Genomic DNA, 19,270 nt, shown 5'->3' with positions numbered 1-19,270 from the left:
TTGCAAAGCTTCCTGAGGTTATTCTCAGTTATTGGTTACAACTCCTGACAATGAGAAAAAAAATTCTTTTTAAAATTAAGGACACCTCCACCCCCTCCCCCATCTTCCCTTCTTAATGCTCCTGTGAACTGACAGCTATTTGGGAATCTTCCATTATTGGAACTAACATTTTTTTTGCGCTTGGGTTGAAAATTGACTTCGTTGCGCTTGTGAAGTAGGTTTGCGGCTGTCCTGACTTGAGCCGCTGCCGGCATCTCTGCAAGGCTGGGACGGTGGATGTGGGTGTTACTGAAAACGACTAGGACGTGTTATCTGTTCCTACTGTCTGCCAAGCAGCCCTGCACAGTTCCCGTCCCCCAATCTCCTAGAAAGCTCAGAACCAGTCGCACACCCCGCAAACTTGAGCTGTGGTGAGCCGCGCGTCGGAGCCGCTGGGCAGGCCCGTGGCGTGCCACGCTGGGTGCCAGTGCTGCGCGCCCGGGGAAGCGGCCGGGGCAGCTGGGAGCCTTGCCTCCTCCGGGGAGGGGCGGGAGCTCGGCCGCGAGCGCCTTGCAAGGGAATTGCCTGAAGCGAGCCAGCGAGAGAACCGGATCGCTGGGCCCAGCAGTTGCTTGTTTTACACAGCTGCAGGCACTTCTTTCCCTTCTGCAGAATTGCTAATCACCACCAGCCTGGCACCGTAAAGGAGGGAAAGAACAAAAAAACCGAACCTCAGTCTCCTTTCTCCCCCTCCCTTCCCCGTCCTCCTCCCCTCCTCTCCAGCGTTCTGGCGCTCCCTCCCTCCTTCCCTCCTCCAGCCGCAGCCGCTCCTCTCGCGACCTGTGTGTCTCCGACGGTTCCACGGGACATAGCAACTTGTAGATTATTTCTCAGTCCCTTTCCCATTCCCCCCCTCCCCTTGCACCCCCCAGCCACTAACTGGATGGACGGCTGCAGCGGAGGTTCTGCTTTCCGCCCCAGGGAATGGCGCTTCGTGTCTTGGGGCCGTGCTGGGGAGGAGGCTCAGCCGAGGAGAACGAAAGAGTGATAAAGAGCTTCAGAAAGGAAGAGAAGGGAGATCTCCGTCCGCCGCGCCAGGCAGAGCTGCGCCCGCGATGGCTCCAGGCTCGCCCGCGTCTCGTGCTCCTCCAACTCCAGTGGCCCCCGCGCGCGGGACGCATTGGACATTTTTTTTTTTTTTTTTAGTATTTTGAAGTAGGAAGAGACCCCGGAGGATAATAAGCCGGGGGTGGGGTGGAGTGGGGGAGTTTTTCAAAAGCAAGTCCAAGAGAGACGGCGAAGCCGGGTTGGGCTCGCTTTTCACTGGTGAAGTCGCTCCGGAGCATCAAGCCTTCTCCAGGAGTTACCGGAGAGCTGGAACTTTGAGGGACTCCTGGGCCTTGGGAGCAGAAGGAGGAAAAGAGGAGGAAGGAGTTCTCGCGCGGGACTGGGGTGCGCGCGTGGGCCACCGGGGCCACCCGGGATCCGGCGAGGAGCACGCACCATGGACACACCCGGTTCCAGCCGGGCGAGCCAGGCCCCCGCGGCGGCGCGGGACTGCTACCGTGGTCGCGCAGGCTCCGGCTGCCAAGGCGGCTGCTGGGGCACCCTGGTGCTGCGGCCACTCCTCCGGCGCTCGCGGAAACTTTCCTCAGCGCTGTGCGCGGGCTCCCTGTCGTTTCTGCTGGCGCTGCTGGTGAGGCTGGTCCGCGGGGAGCAGGGCTGTGACTTGGAGCAGAGGAAGGAGGCGGTGGCGGCGGCGCAGGAGGAGGAGGAGGAGGAAGCGGCCCGGGCTGCAGAAGGGGGCGTCTTCCCCAGCCCTCGGGGAGGCGCTCCCGGGGGCGGCGCGCCGTTCAGCCCCTGGCTGCAGCCCTCGGCGCTGCTGCTCATTCTGCTGTGTGCCTTCTTCTGGATGGGCTTGTACCTCCTGCGCGCCGGGGTGCGCCTGCCTCTGGCCGTCGCGCTGCTGGCCGCCTGCTGCGGCGGGGAAGCGCTCGTGCAGCTCGGACTGGGCGTCGGGGAGGATCACTTGCTCTCGTTGCCGGCCGCCGGCGTGGTGCTCAGCTGCCTGGCCGCGGCGACATGGCTGGTGCTGAGGCTGAAGCTGGGCGTCCCCATGATCGCCTTGACTAGCGCGGTCAGGACCGTGTCCCTCACTTCCTTAGAGAGGTTTAAGGTCGCTTGGAGACCATACCTGGCGTACTTGGCCGGCGTGCTGGGGATCCTTCTGGCCAGGTGTGTGGAGCAGCTCTTGCCGCAGTCGGCGGGGGCTGCACCGAGGGAGCGTTTGGGGTCCCGGCTGCTTGTTGGGACCAAGGAAGACATCCCGGGTTTGAAGAGGAGGAGGCGGTCCAGCTCCGTGGTGGCAGCCGAGATGTCCAGCGGCGGCAGCAAGTCCCACCGGAGGACCTCCCTGCCCTGTATACCGCGGGATCAGGTAAGCCCCTTCAGCGCCGGCCCTCCCTTCCCCCTTTCCTCAAACTTGGGTGACCCACTTGGGAGCCCAGCGCTAGGGACTAAGTGGGAAGGTGGCCTGGAAAAGTGACTTCTTTTTGGACTTGGAGAGCGACCTGTAGGTTCCCCACCTCCCCCCCTTCCCCATAGTTCGCAACATAAACTAGAGAAACACAAATAAGTAGCAAAACTAGACGACAATGGGTGCAGGCTTTTCACAGCTGGGCCAACTTGTAAGATCTGTTGCACCTGGTGTAATGCTTCCACGCACTTTGTAAAGTTTTCTTTGCTGCCTTAGCAGAACTTTTAGAATTTAGTTTTTCTTTTTAAGCGGTGGGGGCAATAATCATTGACTACGTGACTGTTACAGTAATTTTTTTTTAGATGAAGTTTTTTTTTCCTCTTACGAAATGTTAAATTTTCTTAAAATAACAAGCAATCTAGGTACACCAGGGAAAAGATTCTCAAGCAAATGAGGTCCTGCTTGAAGCTGGTCTTGGTACAGTCTGGCCTTACAGCATTAGTTGGAGAAGCTGCACCTGGTAGTGCCAGATTGCTTTTTCAATGTGATTTAGGGGCGGATGTTATTGCATGCTAGTGTGTTTTATATCATAACCATAAACTTCAAATCTGGGGAGTAATATGTTTGAAGTGTAGAATTGTGGAGAAATTGTAAATGGTGCTGTGTCAACTTAATCTAGAGTTTGTGCACGCTTCAGGGCAGCTGTAGGGATTTCAGATGGGCTTGGAAGGGGAAGATTGCAGGGAGGATAAATGCCGGAGAGTATTTCTTAGATTGCTGGTCATACAGATGCCTTTCAAAAAGGAGGAGAAGGAGAAATGTGGAGTTCCCAGGGAAACTGTGAGAAGTTCCATCAGTTTTAGGCGACAGTTCTCTTTAAGACTTTAGGAGAGGGATTTTAAGAGGTCTACCAGGACACCATGCTAAGTTGCACTCAGTTGCTGCACTGTCTACTTGAAGCCAATTTGACACTTGATGGCCTGTCCATCAAGGATGCCAGTGCAAACGTACACTTTGCCCATTTAAACTTACACCTACTTATGATAACATTGGGACAGCTTTAGGGAGAGAGTATCCATGCAGGAAGCACTGTGTTTCTAGTTTGTTCAGTGGGTATTCGTTTCTGTGTCTCTAAGAAGTAGTAGCCACCATATGGTGTCGGTGGCCAGCTCATTTCTGAGATGGAATTGGTTACCCAGATTTGTGGTTCTTGGATGTTGTTTCGCAGGGCGCATGACAGCATCAGTGTGTTCTATGTATTTTAAGCTGATGTACTTATTGAGCGTTTTGTTCAGATGAGACATTTCTGGGGTTTAAATTTATTCCATGAGCGAGGAAAGGAACAAGTCCCTGATACTTAGTCTTGATAGTACTTGGGCATGTTTGCAATAAGCTCAGTTATTCGGGGCTCACGGAGATCAAAGCACCTTTTAGTTTCTTTTCCTTGTTGGAGAGAGAGTATCTTGTGAGGACACCAGTGTTTTAAATGTATTTGGAGAGCTCTGTTTTTCACTTTACAGACAAATGTCATTGTTGCCAAAATTATGATTTCTGAGGACAATCTGGATTTAATTGGAAATTCAACTCCAAATTAATATTTAGTCTGTGTATTTCTGAGAGTTTATAATGTTTTGCAAAGGAGGGAGAGTGGATTTGAGGTAAGGTGTTCAGGTGAAAGACAGCAGTGTCAACCCGCTGATTTAATTGTTTTCATTGGTTTCCTCTGGGTTAAATTGATACATGGAAAATTTGAAACATCTGCAGACCTATACTCACCCTAAGCATTGCTTTTTAGGATGATTTGCTGATTAATACTGTTGACAGTGCACATCTGTGATTATTTTGCTAGTTTTCTTTAGTTTTTTTTAAAGGCTGTTTATGGTAAATATTCTGAAGAGAGACTGTATCGCCTATGGTGGATAGAAAAACAATATTACATAGAGTAAAAATTTATATCCTGGAATTTTTAATGAGTGTGTGTGTATCATTGAAAATTTGTTTTATATGTGATCTATTAAAATTGCTGGTGAGGATAATTGTGGGGAGTGGGTGGGAATGTGGGAAGTATTTTATAAGATATGACAATTTCTTACATGATAGGCAACTGTGTGAAAAGTTCAGGCGGTATACAGTAAATGTCTTATCTGTCTTATCATAAGGAAACACTTTTTGACTTAGGGTGCAAAGTGTACTGCTGTCATTTGCATACTTTACCAAGGCAAGGATCAAAAGAATTCTAAAGCAAGTCCACAACAAGTCCGCCTTTTGCTACCTGCTGAGTTCTTTCTGACCTGTTGCCCAGGATGAAGGCGGTGCTCATCCGTGACACGTGCGTTTTGGAGCCCACAGCTTCCCGAGATGTTTATTGGGTCTTGCTGCTGAGCTTTAAAGGAGAAAGAAAATGAAAGAATTTTCTTGTTTTTATGAATGACAGTGGCCTCTTGCTTATAAAGTCTTGGGTGTTCCCAATTCTTAAAGGGCAAAGAGAATCTACGTTAAAATCCTCAAAGTAAACCCAGTGATTGATACATAGTTTTTCTCCTTCCCTCCCTTCCTCCCTCCCTTAGTTCCTTTGGAATCAGTGATTGGATATTGCATATGGGCCTGAGTTTTACAGCCCAATGATAAAGATGATTCCCAGCAAAGAAAGGAGAACTAGGTCTAGTCTTTGATCACAGAATTAATCAGACCCTGGGTGTGTCTGGGAACGCAAGTGAAAGTATCTTTATTCCCTGTAAAGAAGAAAGTTTATAGCATCTTCTTGACTTTCAGTGCAGGCCTGCCAGCCCAGGACTTTCCTTCAGCACCGAGGCAGGTTTTATGCATAAGTCTACTTTTTCGCTGGCAGTGTGAAGAAGACATTGGCCGCTTGCCTATGACTTCCTAGGTGGAAGGTGTCTGACTTTTTTTAAGTGACTGGTATCTCAGAGTGGAGACAGCGCTCCCCAGTTACAAAAGCACAGGAATATACCTAAGTACCCTTAGATACTGTGTTGTGATTAATAAGTGCTATTTTTTAACATAAAATTTTAATTGTGCATTTAATTGTGACATCTGGGAATTTGTACTAGAGGGATGTCTTTTTTTTTTCTTCCCCTTGGTGAATCAAAAAATACAATTGTTTACTCATTCCTCTGTGATGGGTGTGATCACCTTGTGTATTGAATTTTCACATAAAAATGAATGCAGTTGCATTTACATGGTGAAAAATTTAATTTTGTTACTTATGGTTTCATCTAAATTAAAAGGCACGTGACTTTCTCCATGAATGCACTTGTATTCCTTACCGACAGAATTCTTTGACATCAGTGTATTAATCAGATGTACAGATATAGGTAGTTAATAAGCAGGATCATAACCAATGAATATTTTCCCTAAACTTTCAAAAGAAATGAGTAGATTAAGTTAGTTATTGAGAGAGTTAAAGTATCTTTGTAATCAAATATGAAAAAGGATATTTTCAGATTAAAAAATGAGCAGTGAACCCAATAGGATGAAAGGCTAGAGTTTGAGGGTAGATATTGACGGTAAGATAGTCATGTCTAGTTCAAGTACATAACTTCATTGCTTTTACAAGACAGGTGAACACAGAAGCATGTCTTCTGAATACAAAGGATACAATCTTGAAGGCTAGAAATGTGTTAATGTAACATAATGTGTTTCTCAAATTGAATATATTCCAGAAATAACCCTGAACTTTTAATTGAATTATAGCTTCTATTGTATTTTAGTACTAGTTTTCAGCTTATGGTAATACAAAGAACAATATTGATTATTTATGACTTGGTGACAGAATGAAATTTAATTAATGTCAACTTCTGAAAATACTGAAAAGGCAAAACAAGATTTTCTTTTCCCTGGGGAAAGGTGAAGGAAAAGAATTTTTCTTTCCTGTGGGGACAAAATTGTGATTTTACTTTGTGAATACAGATATTTAAAGTGTACTGAAAAACTGTTTTAACTGACAGAAATAGTCAGTGAATCTATATAAATTTACAGAGGTTGGAATGAGTGAAAACAGTAATTTTACTCTTTCTGTATTGAGACTAAAGTGTAAAAAGTTAAAACTGTAGAACTGAAAGCAATGCAGTGTGTGTGCTGGGCTGTCATGTTAATTAAATAAACAGTCAGAACAGTGACTCTGTGTATGAAATACATTTTGAAAGGTTTGGGGAGGGGGAGGGTAGTGCAGGCAGGCAGCCCTGAGTGACACTGCATGGAAAAACATTCTATCTGTAATGACATTTGTGCGAATTTGTTGTGTTCTCTTAGGAAACTCGGGGCTGAGCGTAACCTCCTCTGGACTCGAGCGGCGTGAAGGCTTTGCAAAGAAAGTGTCCTCATTTTACTTCTGTTTTCAGTGGGTTCTCGCTTGGGTTGAAGCGGGATGTAGATCAGCCTGGCGACTAGAAGTATGCCGGTGTGCTGTAGGTTGGGATCTGCTGTTCACATAGTTGGTGGTGTTAGCAGCCGAGTGGGCTCTGCTGATTTGGCTGCACACTTGACTTGTTACTGTCCATGGGAAGGATGAGGTGATTTGCGAGTAGGATGGGGTCGTAGTTCTCAGCAAATGTGAGTGTAATGGGAAGGGCTCAGCTGAGTGTGTGAGGATGTTCTGTTTGCCTCTTGCGTTCTGTAGTGGCCTAAGAGATTGTGACTTCTGAGCCGGTGTCTTTGCATTGGTCTGTGGGAAAGTCGTCTTTAGCTTTAGGAAGTGATGTATAATCCTGCATGAATTGCTCACTCATTTGCTATGTATCCTCTGTTCCATGAAATATTCCTTCTTCCATTTCTCTTTTTTTGTGTGACATTTATAATGAGGGCTTCTAAATTAAACATTATGATACATATGTAGCAAACTCAGACATGTGCTCACATTCAGCATTCACCTGGTTCATGAAACTCTCTCAGATCTCTATAAAGAGCCTTGAATAGTTCAGCATTCTCGATTTCTTGTATCTAAAAATGTGTTCTGATACTAGTAAAATGCACATGAGTATAGAGAAGTTTAATTTTTTTTTACTAAGTGCCTATATTTACTGCTGTGTTTCTAGAAAGGTTTTATAAAGTTGTAACCATTGAGAATTTTTTTCATTTTGAACTGACAAAATATTGCTGATATCTATATATAAATCGACAGATTTGACCCCTGAGGGAGAAGTCTTGAAAAATGTGCCTAAATTGCATTGTAAAAGAAGATTTTTTGGACAGTTCTCAGAAATATTAGTTGGCCCCCATCTGTTTGTTATGAATATATAGTACTGTTTCAAAAGAAGGTGTTATCCTTCGCTAATATTATCTGTAAAGATGTGTGATCAATAACCCTATCAAATGTCAGACTAGCACATTAGATCTGTGCATTAGGCCATGTGCTAGAATCATGCAAGTGGTACCCAGAAGGGTATATAACACAGCATCTGTCTGTAGAGCTTTGGAGCTGCTGAGGGTGATGAGACTTTAGGAGAAGGAAAGAGAAAAACACAGTAAAACATCTTCAGGGCCTCCTGGCAGGTGGAGAAATGTGTGTGGTAGATCAGAGCAGGTTTTTAATCTGCATTCAGGGCCCAGTCAATGCTTGTCAGAAACGACATGCAAAAACTTGTTCCTTTTTAAGGGACAAACATCTCTAGTGGCATTGGTTTCTAGAAGGTCCTTAACATGTGCTGGTTCAAAATAAATCATTCTGATTTTGACCGGCTTTGCATTTTTAAGACATGGAGATTTTATTTAATATATTTTTATTTTGCATTTTGAATTATGTGGTGCAGTTTCGTATAGGCTGGGAATCCCCTCAAACTCCCACATCCTGACAGATTTTTCCCATTTTACTACAATAGTGTAGTCCTTCATAAGGAATCATAATTCTGTCAGTCTCTTATTTAAGTGTACCCCGACATTGTTGGTACAGACAATGTCAGACAGACCAGCATCCCATTGTCTACACATGTCCAACAGTTTCATTGGGAATCCGTCTTTCATCTGAAAGCAGGGATGCATGTCCCATTATTCCCCCACATCTGTATATGATAGACCCCAGTACTCCATCACTGTACATTTCCTTAACTGAGAAGCCATGAAATAAGGTCAACAAGTGGTGTGAGTTAGAACATCCACAACAACAACAACAACGAATTACAGCACCAAGACATGGAGATTTTAAAAAACTGGAAATGAGCTTATGTTCATAGTATGTGCTGAACTAAAACTTGCCATTGTGTTACACTTGAAGAGAGCACATGGACTTTTGCCTATCTGGAGGTAGATGCCATGTGACTCCCGGGAGCTGGTGGCAGTGATATGTTCCAATGCTCTGTGCTGTGACAGGCAGAGGTGAGTGGGCTAGAATCCGTCAGGGGGAATCTGAGGAGCAGCAGCTGAATACACGTGGATAGCCTGCGGCAAAACAGCTTTCGGTCAGTTCCTCTTTCTCCTGAAGAGAGGCCGCTGGGAGGGACAGAAGGCCAATGGGTCCAGCTGGCCATTTTAAAGCTGTGTCTGTTTGGGAGTTTCTGCATGGAGGCCACAATACCTTTTCAGGCTGTTAGCAGATTGAGTAAATCAGTTGCACTATTCCATCTGCTGGTGCCAAAAAAAAAAATCCCTGAGTTCTCACAACTTGTCTAGTTATCAAATAGTACCCAGCATCCTCTGGATTGTGTTATTCTTGATCCCTCCACCCCCCTTCCAGTAAGGATCCATTACACTGATAAGTTAACTTTGTGGATTATCTTGTCTAACAGAAGTATCTAATAAAAAATTAGTTTTTTGATAAATTGATTTAAAAATACTCAGGACTTCAAAATCCTGGCAGAAAAAAATCTTATCAATGAAGCCTGAGTTTAGCAAAAACAGCTTTTTCTTTCTTTCTTTCTTTTCTTTTCTTTTTTTTTTCTTTTAGTAGTTTCTTTAGGTATCCATTACAGTGTGCCTAGAATGTAGGAATATGACCCTTTGGAAGATGGAAAAGCACCTGGGGAAAGTCACCAACTGTACCTCTTCGGCCTGTCTGGTTTTGTTAGAGCTGTCCTTAGTGTTAGAGTCAGGATGATTGTTGTTTCCAGGGCTAGCTAGTGCTGCTAATAGGGCTGTACAGATACTTCGGGCACTCCTCAAGTATTTATGAGTGGTTGTAAGTGACAAGCATTGTGTGTGTGTGTACCTAAGAAATTTTCCCCTGCCAGGAAATTGCTCTGGTTCTATCTATTTAGTAGAGAAACAGTGTCACCCAGTGGCTTTGAGGAAAACAGTCTGTAAACATTACAGATAAGCGCTGCCCCAGAGAGGGAGCAAGAAACACATTGACTTTGGCATTATCGAATAGTTGCGTAAAGTAGGAAGGAACAGGCGAATCATGCACAATAATATATTTATTACCAGCACATAATCAAAACGAAAAATTGAGATATTTTGTGTCCTTATTTTTTGGTCCTAAATCTGAAGCTCCGAGGTATGTTTTACAGTGAAAGCACTTCTCAGTTTAATCTAGCTGTACTTCAGACATCCGAAGGACACCTGTGACTAAAGGCCCACTGTAAGCTAACTTTTTTAGGAGATTAATGTTACTTCTTCAGAAATGTGTATTTAATGATAGCATTTAAAATAGTCTTTCTAGTCTTATGTATAATGTTGTTAATTTTTGTATCACTTTAGCAATTGGCAATTCTTTCCCTCCATCTTACAAAATTGCTACATTTTTTAATAGGGTGATTTTAGATTGAGATGAAGTCCAGCAGGGTGCTTAGTAAAGAATCAGTATTTCTTCGTTGATGAGTTTGCCTCAGAGTTTGCATATAAGGTTTGCACATGAACACGTCACAGGCTCACAGTGATTGGATTAGCTGGCATCTGTGTAGAAACGACCATGCTTGTGCTCGTGGTGTGGTGGTTATCTGTGAGACTTCGGAAGCTCAAGTGGCCAGCCCGAGAGTTGCTTTAGTGGGAGCAAATCAAAGCCATGTTTGATGACCTGATGCTTCTACGGAAACCCCACTTTTCCTTAAAAGAAAATGCCATGAAGACTCTTCTGTTTCCTTTTTCTTTATTACTATTGTTTCTGCAGGGATGGACATTTTGTGGCTTTTCTAAACTAGGAAGTGAGATGATGTGACTTTTCTGAGTTCAGTCTGCAGTGTGTGGATTCCAGGTGGCTTCAGATGAAAAAGTGTGCATGTGTTTCATGTCACATTCTGTCATTGCGCAATCTCTGTGAATTCAGTAACTTCAGGCCTGCTTCCAGTGTTAGATTTAAAATTGATGAGAACTTACTGTTTACATATGGTGTGTTCCTTTCATAAACAGAGATGGGTTTTTTAAAGGAAATAACACAACTATGTTGTGTGTAATAAATTTATCTGATTTATAATGAATAATGGTTTATAGTGGCCTATGGGACAGGACATCTCCTGTTTGTCTTTGCAGTAACAGTACGAACATTGTAAGATACAGATGTCACTGCGGAAATACTAGGAAGGACCTACACAAGTGATGGAATAATGGTGTAGAAAACAACATGTGGATAAAATGAGACCGCGTATGTTCAAACTCATTCTAAGCTGAGATAAATGGGACTTGTTGAAGGTGTTGCCTGATGAGTAAAATGCCATTGTGATCTGTACAACTTGGCAGGCTTTGTGTGTGTCTAGTCACTTGTCCTGCCTAATTTTGAGGTTGGGTTAAATTAACTGACAGGTGCCTCTTGCAGATGGGCCCTGTCTCCTAGGACTCCTCTCTGTCTTGATTATTTCAGATTTACCTGATAGTCTGTTTAAAAATTTGATGAATGTCTTCCTACCCTCTGTTGTTCCTTGTAAGAATATTGAACTAATTTCATATAATGTTTGTCATTTTTACTCAACAGGATTTTAATCAATTTTCCATTCTCTGAAGCCAGTTTAATCGCTGGAATGTTTATGCCATGTCTGTTGTATTTCCTCCTGTGAACCTGATGGAGGTTTGAAAAGCTACCTGCACACTTCATAATGGCATTTAAAGATAAGCTTATTTTGGTGCTAAAATTGTTTTGAGGTCATGAATTCAGGCTTATCGTCCGAGCAGTGTTTTGTTTTGTACCATCTACGGTACTGCTCTGTGGAATTAGCAACCTTAACACATTTCTTGGAGCTAGCATGAACACAAATAAAGGAAGTTGTTTTTATTTTCCTGTTTCGTAATGTATCAGATGAAGAGGGCCGTTGAAGAGACCCTGCCTGCTCCTCCCACCCCCGGAGGTACTGCTTCTCCTTGTGGTGTTCAGCGTTGCTTCCCGTGGGAGTGTTTCAGGGTTCTCCCAGAAAGTTTGGGGAGTCTGAGTACATGGAGAATTCCTTCCTACTCTCAACAACTAGAAGAAATCAGATTCAGATCATGACAGTTGCTATTTTAACAGGAATCCGACATTTTAGCCTCCAGTCTCAACCATAAACATTTCTTTTAGAAAATTCTGACCCAGTGTCCTGCTCATTGTAGGTGCTGGCTGGCTGAGGCTGGCAGGGTAAATGGATGGAAAGAAAGAAATGACTTATAGCCTGAAATATTTATCTCCTCAATCTCCTCGGGATTGCCTTGTGATTAAGTTGATTTAAGGAAACGTCTGTAGAGAGAAGGAAAGAAAAATACTATCAGTGTGTCCATGATGTTTGCAGTTTTGTTACTTTTTAAAGTATTCATTTGGGTATATCACATAAGAAACTAAGTTTGTTCTGTACTGGTAGGAAATCCCATGTTCAGCATGAGTTGTAGAGAATTATTTTTAGCTCACCCTTATGTGAAAAACCAAATTTACCAGCAGGATCACTCTGAAGTTTAAGAAAGATGAAATTACTTTTGGAAAATGAAAATTCTAGCTTTTTTTTATGTTAAATCGAGATGAACTCTGACTTTATTGGCTAACATTACTTTCCGTGAAAAGGTGAGATGTTTCTTTTATACTCTGTTAGTATTCTTGTTAACAGGTTTTATGGGATAGCTCTGTCGCCTGAAAAATGCACAGTAGACCGTGTCTCTTTTAATTGTGATCTGTTATTAAACATATTTTAGGACAATTGCTTCCAGAGATGATGTGAAATTGGGTTATTTGAAGTGTTGTCCAACCGCGGTGTTGGTTCAGTCATGCAGAATGATCTGGAGCCATGATTACAGAGTCAAGATGATCGCTTTAAAGGGGTTTCATTGAAGAGCAAATTTAAGTTGAGCCAGTAAGTTTTGCTTTGGTCCACCAAACTGATAGAACCTGACTTGTGAAAATAGAAAGTTTTCCGTCAAATAAGTGCCTTTTATTTGCCGCAGTTTTAATACTTGCTGGAGATGCTGTCACACCTTCCAGTGAAATCTGATCCATTTACTTTGTGTGTATTAGGCAGATTATCATGAGCTTAGATAAATCAGGGGTATGATATTTAAAAGTCAAGTTATTCCCAACTTTATTATAGAGTGAGACATTTAAAAAAAATCTTAATAGAAAAGTAGATTACAGAGCCAAGTAGAGACAGAGAAAAAGATCTTCCATCTGCTGGTTCACTCCCCAAATTGCCACAATGAACAGAACAGAGCCGTTTCGAAGCCAGAAGCCAGTAATCTCTTCCAGGTCTCCCACACAGGTTCAGGGTCCCAGGGCTTTGGGCCGTCCTCTGCAGCTTTTCCCAGGCTATAAGCATGGAGCTAGATGGGAAGCAGAGCAACTCCAACAGGAACCCATGTGGGATCCTTGCGCTTGGAGGTGGGTGGGGGGTAGCCAATTGAGCCATCATGCTGGGCCATTCAATTTCCTTTTGTCTGTACCTTACAAATGATCTCATAGATGGGATTTTCTAGAGATTGTCAATAACTGCTAACTTTCAGAATGAGTTTTTCAGATGTGTGTCTGAATATTTTTCTTTGAGAAAAGACTACATACTCAGAAATCATGTTTTAGGTAACTTTAAATAATTGAAAGATAACCAGGCCATTTTTGAATTGATATTTTTTAGTAAAAATTCAGAAGAGTATTTGAGGTATATTTTCCCTTGGGGGCAGCAAACTACACTTGTGACCTGTTAAATAATGTCTGCTTTTACTGTTAGTGATTTTTTTTTCTGCTGTATAGAATTATTATTACTAGGTACATCAGCTCTATGTCAAGGCACAGGTAGTAAGACAGTAGCTCATTTTGTCCACTTTGTTTTATTAGTAATAATTGGGTTGACTCTTCCTAATCCTGTTAGGTATCTACAGCTTTGAAGTGTTTTTAGAGGCACTCCTTTCGTCAGTTAACTGGTGTAATCAAGACTTGCGAGATTGAGGGTGAGAGTGTTGGCTAACTGAACCCTGGTGAAGTATGTTACCCAGAAACGTGGCATTCGGAAATGGAAATGATCCATGCAAAATAAGTATGAAAATGAATGCTAGCGTTGTGCTTGTGCGTAAAGGGAGCAGAGTGTTCTAGAGTCACTCTGAGAGGCTGTGTACATGAGCCAGGCACTGGCCCAGGCTTTGTCCTTGGACCCAAGGGTCTTGGGTTCTGGTCTAAGAAGTCAGAGGACTATCCATGAACTTGCTCCGTGTGCATTGCTTTCCAAGACACTGGTTCTTATTTTTCAGCACATTTATATGACTTGCTCGTGTATTGCAATAACAGACCTAGGCGAACTTTTGCCTGTTATGTGACCAGAACTGATGAAAAAGGCCATTGAGTAAGTCTCTTATCTTGAATCCTAGGACTCCCTTTACATGAAATACTTGTTTCATTCTTAACATTTCAGTGTCTGTAGACTTTTTTTTTCTTGCTAATACTTTTTTTTGGTAGACCATGTTATTCAAACTGTACTCCATGTGAATTACAACAGTAAATGTCTAGTTAGCTTCCTGTAGGCACCTCCAAATCTGGGATGAATTTATCTAACTTCACATGCGTCTTATATATCACTTGGTAAGTTTCAAATTGAGCTTATCCCCACTGTGAGAATATAGTGGGGACAAAAATCATCAGGGAAACTTCTTAGAGTGGAGATTCCTAGATTTTCCTTTGGATATTCTGATAAAATTCAGTGCAGAGAGCGTTCGTGGAATCAGTTTGAAGGGGGCAGCCCCATGTGTCATTTGAGAAGCACAAACTTGTGTTCTCCAAAACTTTTGCACAGCACATACACACTTTTGCAGTCCAACTCAGCTAACAGATACGAAGAATAAACATACTTTAAAAAGATCACGGAACACTGCAATAAGCACTGACTTCATTTGGTGCGAAAGTCATAGGTTTGCGAACCACGATCTTGGCATGATGTGTCCAGTGTTATTTGATTTCTGCGTGAAGGATACCTTAGGAAAGTTTTTGGCCACTCTGCATATCAGTTTCCTCATTCGGGTACTAGGAGTAACAATTTCTGTACTTCACATGACTGTCATAAAGCCTAGATAAATACATTGCTGTACAAATGTTCGGTAGACTGGAACGAAGCAGATCTGAATTTGAAATGTTTGTTAAACTTCCTGAACCTTCATGGTGCCGTGTGTATTACAGGCATAACATCCTCTACTGCTTATGGCTGTAAAGGTTAAATTAATGGGAACAGACGCAGGGGCTATGATAGAACATTTCTCCTAATTAAACAAGAGTGTATTCTTGGCCACTGGGGACGTGACAGTGTAGGTTGCAGGCGAAATATCAGAAAGTGTAATGTAAAACAATGCAAACAAACTTTCATTTGATTACCAAACAGACTTGTGAATCTTACAAAATATATGCAATTAAAATGATGTTATGGAGTGTGTTGAATTACAGCCAGACATGTATCAGGAGCCCTAAAGCCAGGGAAAGTAATGTGAAAAGAGAATTGTAGCGGTGGTGAGCCCAGTGCTTAAGAAAACCATCTGAGTGGCCAACGGTGAGGAAAATGTTCAAGCAGATTGATGGCATCATTGATGAGGATTATGAAAGTGAATGAGGAAGGTGGTCACAGTTCATCCCGCATGCGCTAGAACCCATCTCACAGAAATGGGATTTGTGCTTTAAACTGAACTTGGGCTTTAGCTGCCATCATAACCAACATTTTGCCTTGAAAACCTGTCATTTTCAGATGATTTCCTCTCAGTTTTCAGGGTAAAATTCTAGTTAACCCTTTCCTTTCACTTTTTTTTTTTTTTTTTTTGCCTCACCAATGGTACCATTATTCTCTATTAACAGCAACTTCCTGTTTATTATCTAGGTAAAACTGCTAGTCTGGCCCTGGCACAGCCATAGCCTCCACAGAAGGTATAATTGTTTCCTGTATCTCAAAGAGGAATTCCTCAAGTGGTCCCTTTCGTTATCAGTTTCCATAGGGCCCTCCCCTGGGCCCTAATCCTCAGACTGCTTGCTTTTTCCAGACTTTTTCACTTATTGAAAGATTTTTCTAGTTTGAAGTAGTTATTTTGGTTTGGCCCTGGCAGGAGCAAGAGTCCTGTATCACTTCGTTCTACCACTATTGGTTTCTGTTAGAATTCTGATGAAGGTAGTCATCTCTTTCCTAACTTGGCCATAGAAAGTTCTTTGGTTTTTTGTCTATGATGCAGGGCACGTAGGAAGATGACCAGAGGGCCAATAGAGCCAAAGGTTGTGCAAGATGGGAGATGGGATGCAATTAGAAGGTGTAGGGAACAAGGGACACTACTCCTGTGGTTCTTTGAATGTTGGTTGAAATGAATTGTCTAGAAAGAGACAGATTAATAGAGAAGGTACACACATTTAAAATGCCAAGAAGTGTGATTGTCCACCAGGCCTGTGAATTGCACATGTGTGTGTTACCTTCTGAACAGATGGGAAATGGGAATGAAGGAATGTAGTCTATTTTGCAGAATAGTAAATGATTATTAGGGAGAAGAAATGAGCCCTGGGGACAGAAATCAGCTTGTCAATGATTTCCCTTGAAATGTGAAAGAGCTCAGAGACGGACATTATCTTGTGACAAAAGTTCATCCAGGTGTGGTTGCATTCCGGTCTCTATTTATTTTTTTTGTGTGTGTGTTGTAGATGAGATTTCAGGCATGGGATGAAAGGTAATTGTGTTCTCTTTGGTTGATCCAGTCTTCAAGGGAGATAAGGAAATATCACAGTCCTTTCCTGAACCTCGGCAGGAAAGAAAAAAAAATGTTGGAGGAGGAACCAAGGTCAGAGAGACTTGGATAGCTCAGCTCAGTTTACCAAATTGCCACACTCTACTAAGAAATTGCTTTTTGACCAAAGGATTTAATCGGGTTTACTGGGTCTCCCAAACTGTTGGTTGTCAGTAGGAGTTAGAATAGAAGGAATCAAATCAGTGAAAAGACTGTCGTAATAGTTCAGAAATGATTGGACATGGGGCAAAAGTAGATGTCTGTGGATGGAATGCACGTAGATACGGAAAGAAGTACCTTCCAGACTGGTGTTGACGGATCAAGCAGTCATTGCACCAAGGGTGGATAGTAAGTTTCTGAAGTGTCTGTAACTTAGGGATTTCATATGAAGGGGATATGTATCTTCATTGCTTGTTCTTAAACAATTTGTCTAGGTTGATCCTTTGGTTTTTGTTTCATCTTCTGCCTGTGTCTTCCGGAGGGTGTACAAACTGGGAGGCCTGACTTGAAGGAAAGTCATCAGCTCTCTTTACCAGAAATAAGTTTTGGTCAGTGATCTCAAACTCTTGAGGGCATTTTTAGTCAGCTAGGATATTATAACATTTTGTATAATGAAAGTCTGTTTTGGAAATAATTGATAGAAATGTCTGGATAATTTTAAATGAATTTTAACACAGCAGAAGTTTATTGAATTTATGCATGATTTCCATGTTCTCCTTCCTGTACAAATAGACTTGTACCAGGTGTGCTGATGCTTAAATCATAACTTAGCAGGGCTCTTATACTAGTGGAAGAAAATTCAAGGCTTCCTTTGTTTTTTGTTAGTGTGACAAATCCCATTTCATCAAAGGCATATTGTCAGAACATCCCAAACTTTCTTGTAGAGAATGATTCTATTTTGTTTTCATAGTAACTATGACCCTGTGTCAACTTGTAAAGCACGTCAGTGACAGGTGCTATGTAAATATTTAAATCATGATAGTTTGATAGTCCTATAATTTTTTTAGTTGTCTAATAACTCTACATCATAGTTAAGTTCTGATTCCTTTTTCCCATACTGCTTGGGAACAACAAAAGATAAGCGATTTTAAAATGTCTGAGATAAAGTTTCTTTTAGTCACATGGGAAAAATAACTTCTGATGAGTGGAAAGAGAAGTCAGGAAACAAAACTGATCAGGGCATGATTATTCTTTACAGCACCCAAGATCGCAGTTGAGAGGAAATTTATCTAAAATGTCCATTGTTGCTTTTATAGGTGATTTTGACTTTTTATTTTTTTCCCGTATTGTCAACCTTGTGCAGAGATTTTATAGTCTGAAAAATGAAGCTTTATAAGAAGTACTGTTGCCTGGCATTGTTCTTTTGGTTATGTTTGAAGCACGTTTTTTAGGACTCCTTGTCGAGGAGTTGTTTGGCCATATCTGCAGGAGCTTCTCTGAATGGTCATGGTACGTTCGATTCCAGGTGAAAATATGTCTGCACGGTGCAGTGTGTTCTTGACCCTTGAGCCTGCTTCCTGGACAGGTTTAAAGTTCCTTCTCAAATTGGAGCTCTTAGGGCACATTCTCATAGGAAAGTAGGTCTCAAACAATAGATTAGCATTTAGACGCTCTTTGTAGCTTTATCTGAAGCTGTGGTTTGATGGAAAAATGTAACTGAGCTACAAAACACAAAATAGACTCAGCTGTGTTCCAGTATTAGCAAATTCTTGCAGGCCAGCCACACAACTATTCTATCACAATTTTAAGACATTGACATGAACACTGAAACCTATTCTAAGGAGAGAAGAGTCTTTATTAAACATGTGTAAGCAGAGCATGAACGCATGCCACTCATTACCATGCCTGTATTGATTGCCAGTGAAAAATTGGCTTCATAATGATTTTTTTGGGAATATAATGAACATATTTAAAAATTTTCTTTTCCTGGAGAAATTATTTACTATCAAACTACTCTTAAATAGATAGAATATGTTTTCTAGTAGGTTATACATATTCTACAAGGAAAATATTTCTGTGATGTCAAATTTTATTTCATACTTACAAATATGGTTTGCTTGTATGTTTTACTTTTTGGGGGTTATGCTTTATATAGTATCAATGAATTTCAGTCTTGCTAGCCAAGATTTTCATGATTCTATGCTCAAGATTAAGGAACTTTGTATACTTCATTTGCCATTGTTAGTTTAAAACAGAAGTGGTGGTAGGTGCCCATAGCCTAACCAGCTAACCCTCCACCTGCAGTGCTGGCATCCCATATGGACACCAGTTTATTTGCTAGCTGCTCCATTTCTGATCTAGTTCTTTGCTTGTGACTTAGAAAGCAGACGAGGGTGGCTTATTTGTTTGGTTCCTTGAAATCATGTGGGAGACCTGTGGGAGGTTCCTGGCTTTTAATCTGCTCAGTTCCAGTCATTGAGGCTGTTTGGGGAGTGAACCAAAGGATGGATCTCTCTGCAAATCTGCCTTTAGCAGAAAAAACAAACAAGCAAAAAAAACCGTTGAATAACAAGCAAACAAAAGGAACTTAGGCCTCCTACAGATTTTACTGACCCGCAAAGGAGAGAGAGCATGGTGCTGGCCATGAGGTAAGGGGGTTGGAACTGGCAGGCGTTTACTTGGAATTATGCTTTGTGACTTGGGTGCAGAGGAAAGGGGAAGCAAAATGGATGTTGGTGTTAGGCTGGAATCCAACCATTACGCAGCTCAGAGCTGTGATTTTTTTTTTTCCCATGAAACCAGAGGTTATCC

The 19,270-nt window shown here is 42.2% G+C and overlaps 1 protein-coding gene across 1 annotated transcript in view; it reads left to right on the top strand.

The window, feature by feature from the left end:
• Nucleotides 1-871: 871 nt before the first annotated feature.
• Nucleotides 872-19,270, top strand: part of PDE3A (phosphodiesterase 3A) — a 244,735-nt gene continuing 226,336 nt past the window's right edge. The window contains exon 1 of the mRNA XM_058655656.1: nt 872-2,416. Within this exon, the coding sequence (XP_058511639.1) occupies nt 1,484-2,416 (933 nt within the window). The 5' untranslated portion in view covers nt 872-1,483. The remainder of the gene's footprint in view (nt 2,417-19,270) is intronic.

The sequence above is a fragment of the Ochotona princeps genome, chromosome 27 (assembly GCF_030435755.1).
Source record: "Ochotona princeps isolate mOchPri1 chromosome 27, mOchPri1.hap1, whole genome shotgun sequence".
Classification (NCBI taxonomy): Eukaryota; Metazoa; Chordata; class Mammalia; order Lagomorpha; family Ochotonidae; genus Ochotona; species Ochotona princeps.
The sequence above is the reverse complement of the archived record's forward strand: the minus strand, read 5'-3'. Positions and strand labels throughout refer to the sequence as shown.